The sequence below is a fragment of the Chelonia mydas genome, chromosome 6, assembly GCF_015237465.2.
Source record: "Chelonia mydas isolate rCheMyd1 chromosome 6, rCheMyd1.pri.v2, whole genome shotgun sequence".
Lineage (NCBI taxonomy): Eukaryota > Metazoa > Chordata > Testudines > Cheloniidae > Chelonia > Chelonia mydas.
The window spans coordinates 43,588,635-43,601,588 of record NC_051246.2 but is presented as its reverse complement, the minus strand read 5'-3'; the positions used below and the strand labels follow the sequence as shown (position 1 = coordinate 43,601,588).

Below are 12,954 nucleotides of genomic sequence, written 5' to 3'. Positions count from 1 at the left end.
ACTAAACAAAGCAACATACTTCTGAATGCAATAAAAATGGCGGCTAAGATTCTCCGAAAAGACAATGTCAGAATTTTGAATTGTTGGTTCCATTGAAGGTCCAGAACACTGTAAATTTAAACAAAAATTACTATTTGAAAAATGTTTTAACTTGTATAATACTTAAGAGATTATTTGCAAATAAGTCACCAAAAAGCTATAATTTGGGGGAAAACAATAGACTAGATCCTTAGCTGTAGCCAAGGAGTACAAGACACATTTGAAAAGGGAATGTATAAAGGTTCCTTTTGAGCTCCCACAACTTAAGTGTTATGGAAATATCAATACATTGTGCATCAACGTCTACTCTGATCTCCAACAAGATCGCTCTATGCTGCACCAGCTGCCAACAATCCCAAAAGGCCATTACAGCAGCCAAGGATCATCAGGAAGTTGTGGGTAGGATCTGCAGGGTCCTCTCGCCTGGCTCCTTTCCTCAGCCATTATGAGGGGGAGTGGCAAAGAAGTTGTGACAGTAGCTCTACATCATCATCAACTACCACCAATTTCTGGGGTGCCAGGTTTACTAGGTTTAGTGCTGGTAGAGCTAAGAACAGGATTGGGAAAAAATGCTTTTTTAAAGAGCTATTTGTGGTCCCAGCTTTCTGCACGGTGCTCAATGCCTTTAACTGAAGAAACGAAGCATAATGTTAAACTGCTGATAATACTAAAACTTTCCACTATTATAATAAAGTTCTGATTAAACGCATTATCCTTATTAGCATGAAAATGTAAATTACCACAACAATTCCTCCAAGGTACTCAAAGGCACAGTGTGCTATGCAGCCATATTGAATGGTATACCCCAGAAGTCGAAAGGTTTTTCCCATGACATCTCGAAGCATAGCACAGTGTTACTGTTGTGCAGCTGGCCCTAAAGTATATTAATAAAAGGTACATAATTAGTCAATACATTTTTAAAAAAAAAACGTCGTAGTTGCTCAATGTGTTCGGTTTTTAAAATGGCAGTCATATGTAATATTTCAAATTAATGAGAAGGAGCAAATTATTAGAAATAATGGAAATATTAATTCACTGAGATGAACAGCACTTGTGGTTTCGAATAGTGTGCTGTTTGAATTATAATCCCAACAGTGTGTGGCTAATACACAGCTCTATGACTATTTCACTGGATGAAGAAAGTGCAGTTGACTGACATGCCCAGCATGTAACTGAAATGGTTTGGATGAGAACTAGTGGGCAGCTGAAATAAGGGAAAGTGGTTTAGGCATGGAGAAATAATAGCAGGAAATGGCAGAAAATGTCTTCTCCCTGGGCTGGGGCTTTTGTTACACAAATTTGCAGCTGGGCTTTCTTGCTGGATGTCCAGATATCACTGGTCAAAAGTATATTTTCTATCTGTACTTAAATGGAAGTTTGTGATCATTCCTTTCAGATGTGGAACTTGGCACAGTTATTTTTTGCCTCTCACCTGGATACTGGACTACAGCAAAGCACTTCATTTGGGGCTACACCTGAAAACCACTTGTAAACTTCAGCTGGTGCAGAAGTGGCAGCCCACAGAGAACATAATACCTGACCCAAGAGGCTGCCATGGTGCAATTCAAGGTGTTCGTTCTGATCTAAAAAGCCTGAATGATTTGAGTTCTGCATAAGCTAAAGACCAGCTCTCTCTTCACACACTATCCCAGCTAAAAGATTTGAGAATACAGTATTTCTTGTTTTATGTCTGGGATGGAATGGACTCACTGCCAAAGACTGCAGAGGAGAAGCACATAGAAGGGACATTTTCAGCTATCATTTTTCTGGGAAGGAGTTTGTTTTGTTCTACTCTGGTCCATTTTCTGAAGCTCCACTGAGACCTGGAAGGAAGATGGTGCCTCAGCAGAGATGGACCAGCTTCTTTCAGTGAGAACTGGGGAAGCCTGCAAGTCAGGAGAGGAGGTGGTGGTACTGGTCATAAAAATCTCTGCTTCTGGATTCGCTGTCACTTGGATTACTAACAGATGAGGACTCACCCAATCATCCATACAGGTGGCATCCACCACACAGAATGAACTTAGGATATAAGAGAGTACCAATATATCAGAGAGAGGATATATGTGTTCACTTTATTAAAATTAGTGGTGTGTTTAAGTGGCATTTTTCACAATCCAGCAAAGCATTTAAGCACATGCTTAAATTCTTTGTTGGATCAGGACCTAACAGCTAACTTTTACTATAAAATGCTTATTTCTCAGCTAAAATGATCTTCATGTTGGCTACCATGAAATATTTTCTACCACCTTACTGAAGAACATCTATGTCTTGTGTAACTTCTTAGGGCTCCATCCTACAAGGTGATGAGTACCTCTTGAGAAGCATTTGGTGCCCTCAGATCTGAAGCCAAAACAAGAGTTCAGAACTTTAGACTGTAAGGTCTTTGAAACAGGGAATGGGTCTGATTTTATGTTTTAAAAGCAGTCTGTAAGTTTATGATAGTATATTTACATAATACTGATGTGATTATTTTAATCAAATAAAGAGATTGTATCTTAACCACAGTTCTTTTTCAAGTGCTGGCATTACATTTTAGTTTTAATAAGAAACACTTCACCCCAAAGAGAGAATTGTTTTTGTTAGCAATGACAAACATTTATGGCCCAATTCACCACAGGAAACTGCAGTAATCAATCTGTCCTTTAAAGGTGACTTCAGCGGGTACACTGCACTGCAAAAAACCACCTGTGGCAGCAGGTCTCAGAGCCTGGGTCTATAGACTTGCACTAGAGCTTGGGCTCTGAAATCTGGCAAGGGGGACAGATCTCAGATCCTGAGCTCCAGTCCAAGTGGGAATGCCTACGCTGTTACTTTCAGTATCACAGTGCAAGCCCAAGTCTGTATACAGGCTCTGAGACTCACTGCCACAGTTTTGTTTTTTGCTGTGTACACATACCCAGAGGGACCATTCACATGAGTAAGGGTTTTCGTGACTAGACCTAATATGACGGAGAATGCATCAATCTGACTGGAAAAAAGCACCCTGCACTTGTTAACAAGGCTTTATTTAGACACCAGGAAAAATAATAAAATTGTGGATATGAAAAAAAATTGAGAATCCTGAAGTTTTTGGGTGTGTCCTTATTTTTTGGTGCATTGTCCAATACAGTAATACCTAAATTCTCAGTTTTCCACAGAGCTCCTATTTAAGTAAATAAGAAAGCCTATACTGATCAACACCTTAAATTTCTATAATTCTAGTTTACCAAAATATAGACAACACTATATAAACAGACATTCTGCTGCTCTGTTGACCCAGCCTTGCAATAAAATTCTAGTCAAACCAGGAGAGGAAGTGCCAACTTTTAAGCCTAATTAAAACTATTGAAATGTAATTATGGTAACATGTACATTTCTTTCCCACCCCCCTCTTTCCCATTCCCAAAATGATCAAGGAAACAGACTTTAAAATATTAAGATAATGCAGTGTGACGGTTCCACATATAAATTTATTTTAAAAACCAAGAAATAGAGGCTTCTATAGGAACGTTAACTCAATGAAACTCCACATTTTGGATGAAATCCTGGCCCTTTAAAGACAGTGGGAGTTTTACCATTGACTTCAGTCGGGCCAGGATTTCTCCCCCTCTGTTATACTGCATTAATGTAAAAAAAACCAAACCAAAATATTATGCTACATGTTTGATAAAATAAAGAAATAAAAAATATTATCTATCTGCATTCGGGCTTAGTTAACACTAATGTATAAATCTTCACTTCTGTATTTTATGACACAATTTTAAATGGGGAAACATAGGATTACATTAACATAGGGTTAAACACGGTGTATTTTATTTCAGCAAAACTCCCATCGAAATCAATGGGGTTTTTTTACTTGAATAAAGATAGAACTAAAAATCTAGATTTGCTTGTATTTAGTATTTACTTGTAAAGATAAATAAAAAGCAGAATAATGTCTACAAAAATATTTTGAAATTTTTTTCTTGTAGTTTCTTATTCCAAAAGCATTTGCTTAACACCTTTCATATCAAAGATCACCATCATGGTAAACTTAAATGAGCAATGATTTAGTATAATTAATATAGCCAGGTAACAAATTTCACAACAGTGAAACAGAATGTAACCAAAAAGATTTCAGTCATATGGTGAAATTACCAACAAAAACTTTGTCACAACTAGTGGCCAAGACAGCGTATAAAAGGGTAGAAATTCACTAATTTATAAAGGAATCAAATCATGAAAAACCTTGTCGATCATCTAGCAAAATCTTAACATCAATTATTTGCCTAATTTGGTGCATGCAATGTCTAGAACACAGTATGTGCAGAAGACCTTCTGTAAACTGATACTTGAACTACTCCACTTTGAACTAATTGCAATTTCATTAAGAGTTATTCCGGAGACCCAGAAAAGTGACTCGGCTTTACTCAACCTAGAATATTTAAAAGTATGTACTAAAGCCTTGATTCCACAGAGAGAAAGGCTGTTAGCCTAGAAATGTTTTTAAGGTGATAAAAGGAAGACTGAGTGGTGGCAGATCGATTAGAGTCATATGACAAGTGTGAATTAATGGCCTCAACATTTCTAGCAAAAGTTGCAATAGCAATATTTATCTCCTACAGTAATTGCGAGAGAGGCTGCCTCAGCCACAAGTCAACATAAAAGCCTAACAAAAATACCCTAGTGTTATTAGACTTCAGACTGATCTAATTCTGAAACATCATGTTAATATATGATTATATTAATACAGCAGAAAGACTTCAGCTACTTGTGGATGGTCCACAAGAAACAACAGGTAAATCCTAATTTTATAAATTAAAGAATTTTTGGTTGCACTACATTAAATATAAAAATATTTAACTTTAACACTGTGGGAAACAGAAGCACATAATAGTGATAAGAGCAAAAGCAGGAGAGTGAAAAAAGAGCCACTGTGTTGTACCCCCTTCCTGACTGATAAATGGTGTAGAATTTATTTTCAAACAGAACTGGTAGAGAAAGACTTCTCATTAAGAAAACATGGGTCTCTTGGAGAGAAACACAAAGCTCTACTGTGGGGCTACTGGCTGGGCCAGCAACTTCCAATAATTAAAAATCACAAGTGTCACTTCCCTGATCTGAGAAGAAACTTGTTTTTATTTCACCAAGCTATTACATACTTGTTAGTGTACCATACCAAACACATGCAGTAAATTTATTCTCAAAGCTTGTAAAGAACATACCTACTAAACTCCATCATCCCCTGGATACCTCAATTGACCAGCAACACTTTCTGAAGTTTTCAAGGAAATAAAGAATCTGGTAAAATGGCGATTGCTCTACCTACTGCGGCAACAGCCATTATAAAATTGCCCCCTAACCAAGGGAAATGTACAGCAAGCCAAGAGGTCTCAAGTCCTGTTCCCAATTGTTTTACTGACTGGCCTTAATAATTCTCTGCACTTCACAAGATTTAAGTGAAGTCTCACTCCACTACCCCAGGAAGTAGAGAGAGATTATTACTCCTATTTCACATACAGTGTAAGAGAGGAACAGTAAATTATAGTGAAATGTTCAGGACATCGGATATTCTTTATAAAGACGCAGAAATCACTTGACTGCTATAAGTATTTAAGATAATTCATGGCACAACAGTGGTAACATAGTTCAGACATAGTTATACATAGTTATTTTTTTACAATTAATGGGATAATTTCATAGAGTTCCCTTCACTATTTTATTGAGTAATATATTAAAGAATAACAAAATAATTAAAATCCCAAAACAAAGTTTTCAGTTTAAACAGTAAGCCTTCAATGAAATCTTATTTCGTTTGTATATGACACATTTACAGCATAATCCAATCAACTACAAAAACTTATGGTTCGTTAACTTTTTTAAAATAAACCTGGCACTAATACTACTATTGTTGTGCTCTTGCACATTAGTAAGATCATGTAATGTACATTTCCCTGGAAAAAATGATTCATCAGCACACTTAAATAGCATTTTATTAATTATAAAAAGATTAATATCTTAGCATCTTCAGGTGCCATATTAGTCAAATAGTTCATTTCAATACATTGTCTTGACAGCAGGCAACTACAGCAGATGTAAACATAAAAGCAATATTCATGATTAAAACCAAAATTTAAACATTCAAGTCAGAGACCCATTGACAGCTTAATGCATTTGCTGTATAAACATTCTGATCACACAAATATTAGCATACAATACTGTTAATATTTTATGACTAATTCCAGATATTGCTATGTACTTATTGCAGAACTCTGACTCTTAGTTTTTAAGCTGAAAAAAGGAGGTTGATGGAAAAAGTTACATATCCACATTAAATTGTATTCTACACGATAAATATTTTATAAGAACAGCATAGTTTATATTCTGCAGCAAAGAAAACAAAATGCAATTACTAATATCTTCTGCTCATTTTTCTTATATATTCTATGTCTTTGTCACCTGACTTTTTTGTTTATAAAATGAATCACAGCTAGCAGGATAGAAATCACTTTGAGCTTCATGAATGACATCCAAGAGATGGGAAAGGATTAGTTCTCAGTTGCTGCCAGTTATAGCACCAGGTGGCTTTTTCTGCAGTGAAGGTGTTACCGATAATCCCATTACATTGGTACTAAATCTTGCAGACATCAAAATTATCACCAAGGTTCCTTTTCATCCCATCCTTTCCAAATGACTGGAAGTCGCTTCACCTGAAAGAAGTCAAATCCACATGCAGCTGCTGTTTTAGCAGCCAGCGGACTCCCTGAGAATGCCAATTGTGATCCAATTTCGCTGTGCTGGTGGCCCCCTATTCCCTGTCCAATAATACATCTGTTAAAAAATCCTACAGCTACAAATCAAGTTTAATCCTACCAGGGACCTCATGTTGGTCTTGTCTTCCAAAAAGGCAGCAGGTTCTGCTGTCTATCTCTGCTAGTGTCTGGGGAATACCCTTTAAATCCCAACCCTACTTAGAAGAATAAGCTAAGGATCACAAAACATGACCTCAAAAACCCTGATATGACTATATTCTGACCCAGAGGCATTCATTCTAGGTGAAGATTAGAACTTTGCATAATAAGATTACACAGCAAGTGAATGATATCAAGGGACTATCCATATGCAACCGCCTGGTTTTCTATAGACAGCCTGTGCTCTGCAATATGCAGTACAGACGAAACAGAGCTTGGTCTTTCTAGCTGAAATAAAATAGATTCACATAAATTAGTTGGCCATTTCCAGATTCCTAAATCCCCTATTACATCTTTTATTGACAGCTCCTGTGAGGATAGCACAAATGTTACTCCTTTTTTATTCTTTGCTTCTGTAACAGTCACATTCTAAGTGAAAAGTACATAGATTATGTCTAGAAATTAACATCTTGTTTGCTGTAATCTTGGATTACAATTGCCTATGTACATAATAAAATTAGGAAATCAACAGAGATATTTATCATCTCCCTATAACCAATGGCATTATGTAAAACGAATGTTTTAACATTTTATGCCAATACTTTAAAGGCAGAAAGCACATAAAGAAGCAGCCAATAAAATACAGTTACATTAAATATAATTTCCCTAAACCAGGCTTTATGGATTACAGTAAAAATGTTTGATCATATTTTTATGATTCAAAAAAAAATCTATATATCTCCTTCTATTGTAAATGAATCATATACTACCTATTGACTGAGATAAATTATCAATTTTTCCTGACTACAGAGAATACTACCCACCTTTCTTCTCAGGGTTTGTCTACACTACAGGCACTACAGTGGCACAACTGCAACGCTGCAGCTATGCTGCTGTAGCTCTTGTAGTGTAGATACTTACTCCAGCAATGAGTGTTTTTCTGTTGCTGTAGTAAATCCACTCCCTAGAGCCAGGTCAACAGTATCTACAACCAGGCTTAGGTCAGCTTAACTACATCTCTTAAGGGTTGGAATTATTCACAGAGGGATGTAGCTAGGTTGACCTAAACTTTAGGTATGTAGGCCAGGTATCATAGTGTAACATCACAACTCACATCAGTGATTTTTCACAAAAATTACGCAGACTTTTTTTTAAATCAAGGTACATTAATGAAAACAGAAGGAAAACTGAACTGTCTATTAATTACATTCAGGTCAAGTGTTTATCCACATTCTGGCTATCATTTTAATTTGTGTAAAAACTTCTTTTCATACTCAGGCTCCTTTAGGAGATCCTAATGTTACATGATCTAGAAGAGCTGGGAAAATTGAAAAGTAGTGCATCATATTTAATGGGAAAATATATCCTATATAAAATATGGATACTTTTTAAAAAAAACTTATCACTCATCAAATTAAAGAGAATACCTAGAATACCTTGTTACATAGAAGAGCTGTACTGTTTAGTTACTCCTTCCAAGAATAAAAGAGATAAATAGATTTTTCTCCTGATCCACTGATTTCTTTAGTAAGCAAGATTACAAAATAATGAGCAGGCAGTCCTCTCTCACAGAAGAGCCCATTAGAGGAAACGAAGGGAAGGAAAACTGATATTCTCTTCATTAAGTTTTCAACAGGTCTTTCCACTGTGGTAGGGGACAGGGTTTGACTCTACTGTATTCAAATCCAGACTCATACAGGTTTCAGCCCCCAAAACTTGCAGATCTTGGAGGATTTGCTGTCTGTTCCTCTTTATCAACTCTTTCACCCTTCCTTGCAGTACAATTCCATCCTCAGCTGACTTCAAGAAGTCTAATACTGCAAGCCCTTACTCATTTAAAGCAAACCTTTGGAGTAGATGGAACTACTCATATGAGTAAGGACTACTGGCTCACATGAGAATGGATCTGATCTTACAAACTTGCATCATCATATTAAGATTTCAGTATTTGGAACAATTCTCATTGACTGCCTTTTAGGGGTAAAATAGGATCCCCAAACAACCCTACTCCACCACATACAGCACTGCACTAATGACTATGTATATTCCGGAGCTTGTGTCTTCCTCCATAACACTATATATTGGACTTTGTTGAAGATAAGGTATTCACTTGATTGACCAGAGGTCTGATCATTCATGGCAAGTTCTAGGGATCTCAGTGCTACTGAACTATTTGCTTAGAAGTGAACTGCAAAATGTCAGGCTAGAGACCCTGAAGATGCTGGGAAACAAACAACGTGGCCCATTCCCCAATGACTTTGCTGACGGCCTCCATTTGTATAAAGACTAAGATAGCATATTATGGTCACACAGCAAGTTTCAACTACCTACCCTACTAATTACAGTATCTCTAGTCCAGCTTTCAATAAGTGCACTTTCTAGAGGTGAGAGAGAGTATTTAGGGTAAAAATTTTAAAAAGCATCTAAGTGACTTAGGCCCTACAGCCCCATTTTTCAAAAGTGACTTAGGCCCTAGAATGTCTATGGGACTATGGAACCTAAATCACATTGTCTTAGGCCCTTTGAAGTCTCTTAGCATTAGGCACTTTTGAAAATTTCACCCTGGATTTATTCTCCCCACTGGACTAAAAACACAACACTTCATATTCACCATCACCAAAACCAACTGTATAGAAGAAAGTTGGAGTGTTTTAGTTTTAGCTCAAACACTGGCCTGACTAAAGTCATCAGTGGAGTGAGGTGGTTCAGAATTTTAATGTACTCTACATTTTTTAAAAAATCACTTCAAAAATACAAAATATTAAGATGAGCAGTATATGAATGCTAAGTGGGGAGCGGCTATGAAAAACAGTTTTAAAATCAAATCAAAGATAGACAAGACTGACCTCAGCATTTCCTGAAAATACAGGAATCTCAAAATGAAATACTGGGGTATAGCAACAGGGACTTAATGAATGACTCTTTAATGTTCTTTACCTGTGTTCTTCTCAGTTAACAACAGTTTCCTTTAATAAAGCAAAAATGTATATTCTTGCTATAAAAAGCAAAATGCTAAAACAGGTAAAAATGAAGGGTGAAATTCTAGCCCCACTGTGATCAAAATATTTACATTTTGCACTTTATCCTCAAAAAGTAACCTAAATAACACGATGGATGCAAATAAAGCATGTAATACTGCTACTTTCCTACATAAACTTTAACAGCTTTCCCAAAGCTTGCTATTAAGCTTTCAATACATAAAACCAGACATATGTTCATGGATTCTGATTATACAATGAATTCTTCATAATGCAACTTTTACAATAATTGCTCAAACCATGCCACACTTAACTGCTCTGTGTTTATATAATAAGAGAGAATTAAAAACAATATTTTATCACGTGGCTGCAAAATTTCATAATAGTGTTATTTCTGGTTTTTTTTAGATCAACACAAATTCTGTGAGTTCTTCTATACTTATGGATACAAGTATTAAAAAAAAGTACTTTCCAAACATCAATAGATGAGTGCAATGATATTCAGTCTAAGTTAATCCCCAGACATCCAAATCTATGAATAAAAATTCATCAGTTTTAAATACACTGAGCCTATTAAGCAAGAACAAAAGCATATGCACAAAAGAGCTTTTAATATATTTCAAAGCCCACAAGAGCCATGGTCTCATTAAAATTATAAATTACACAAACATGGAATGAAGATTCAAACTGCAGTGCAGCTAAGCAGATTACAGAAAACCCCGCGTTCCATATGATAACACACCATGGCCCTCCCAGATGGGGACTTGGAACAAAAAGGCCATCACTGTAGCTAGGGAAAACCTCCTTGTGATCTCTGGTTTCTGTTCAGCAGATGACAGCCAAATAATATGTTGATTATTCTGTTTGTGCTGCTAAGCTTGTAAGATGGAATAAAAGCGATATGATCTATTGTGAACTCAATGCTAATGTGTTGCTCCACTCATAAATAATATACTGAATTTATTTTGAAACTCTCTTTTTATCTGAGTTTCAGTTTTTAAATGCATGAACTAAAATAAAAGCCAGCATAAACTATTATTTAATTTGATGTTTTTCAAGTAAAAAATGCAGCTGACACAATAATAGTGACTACTTAGTGAATCAAATGAAGTACAGGCATCTTTCTCAAATTTAGCAAATGATTAGAAGGGTCCTGCTCTGCAAGATGTTGAGCACCTGCAACTCTTATACATTTCAATGGAAAAGGAGAGCCCTTAGCAGCTTGCAAGATATGTGCTTGTATTTTAGTGTAGGAAATTACTCAAATTCCAAAATTCAAGTTATGTCAAATAGTTGTTAATACATGCAATATTAGACATCCTATTACTGCAAAACATTTATACCTTTAATCTTATATTCATCCTTGACTGCAATTTTTGTAAATCAATTATTTTATGTACAGAATAGTACTAACACTATTCAGTGCCATATTCACAGTAGGATACAACCAGCCTTGTACCAAGTACAGAAATGTGTCAGTGATTATCTTGTCTCTTCTGAGTTTACATACATGGATTGCTCCAAAGTGGACTATTTAGCTTGCTATATTTTATGTTCACAATAAATTATACTTTTAAAATCTTTTTTAGGGAGGAGGAAGAGCAGTGGTTGGCTGCATAAGATTTCTGCCCATCCAAAGATCCCACATGCACATTCCCAGTTCACCAGCCACCACACCACTGACCTAATTACAAATTGAGAGGTACTGTACATCGATAGGGCTCTGCACGTCGTATTTAACATGGAGACTTCACAAAAATCTAGGATGGGACCATAAAGGAAAAGCTGAAATACTACAGGAGAATTTTTTTTAACAGACCAAACTATCAAGTATATATTATACAACTAAACAGAGGTTGTCTAGTAGAAATTGAGTAGGCATTCGCTCCCTCAGGCCTCTTGAACTTAGGATATTCTGAACTTTACTTTAAACCTATTTACCCCTTGAATTTGTAAAAACCAAATGAAAACATATCACATGTATGGCTGTTGGAGCTTGAAAAAAGGTTAAATCATTTAATTTAGTAACTTTGCCTGGAAAAAAAAAAAAGCCATTTAGAAAAAAACAACTCTAAAAAACAAACTCTGTACATGCCAGAGGGTTTACAATCCCCTTGTAAGGATTCATTATTTCTGAATGTAATGTCTTTTATGCCCAAAATGTTAAAAATCTAGTTTGCAGCATAGGCCCAGTGGTCTGGTAACAGCATAAAAATGTCAAGTCCAGAAGCTGCCTCTCACATCTAAGTCTACTGGAGTCTCAGTTCATCAAGGAGGGATGATGGAAGCTGGTTGCTCAAGCACTTCTGCCTAACGATTTTCATAACAATACAAAAATCTGTCTGAGGGCAAGTCATTGCCTGTCTCCTCTTCACCAGAAAACAGTCTTTATAATCATAATCTCCCTTTCAAAGAGGGAATGTAAGTAGGGAAAATATGATGATCTCAGAATGAAGTGTTTCCAAAGTTTTAGACAAAAGTCAGAAAATTGTGAATGAGAATTTGCTTCCTCCAGTGCTGGAAAGAAGTGCCTCACCACAACAAAAAGGCAAACAGATAAAAAACAAATGAAGGACCTTTGATGAAATTTTGTGGTTCCCAGTATACAAGTTAAGCAAGTTTTTCCAATCACACCATCTGTCCCATCTGAAAAGAGAGGTAACAATCTAGTGATCAGTATACAGGAACTCCTGAATTCTCCCAGCTCTGACATGGCTACTTCTGTGAGCTTGAGGCAAGCTGCTACATTGGAACCTGTTTTAGTAAACCCATCTTTAAAAATGAAATAATATTTACTTATGTCACAAGCTTGTTGTGCTTATTTATGTTTTAAAGCACCTTGAAGATGAAAAGTGATAGACAAGAGCCAAGAATTGCTATAGTATATATCTCACCAAGCTCCTTATACAAATACAGACTTATAACCAACAATAAAGCTTACAAGAATTACTATATTAAAAAAATTTAATCAAAGAAATCTGTACTTGCTGTCTTTTCTTACATGCCATCTCAATTCATGGAGTGGCATTCCTGAGCAGATCTGCAAGGCCTGAACTTTTCTTCAAATC

The 12,954-nt window shown here is 36.1% G+C and overlaps 1 protein-coding gene across 13 annotated transcripts in view; it reads right to left on the bottom strand.

Annotated features, from left to right (window-relative positions):
* IMMP1L (inner mitochondrial membrane peptidase subunit 1) overlaps nucleotides 1-12,954 on the bottom strand; it is a 71,518-nt gene that overhangs the window by 31,847 nt on the left and 26,717 nt on the right. For all 13 annotated transcript variants that reach the window (XM_037899915.2, XM_037899911.2, XM_037899917.2 and 10 more), the window contains 2 exons: nucleotides 780-913; nucleotides 20-108 (listed from right to left, as the gene is read on the bottom strand). In XM_037899915.2, coding sequence (XP_037755843.1) covers nucleotides 20-108; nucleotides 780-884 — 194 coding nt within the window. In that variant the 5' untranslated portion in view covers nucleotides 885-913. The remainder of the gene's footprint in view (nucleotides 1-19; nucleotides 109-779; nucleotides 914-12,954) is intronic.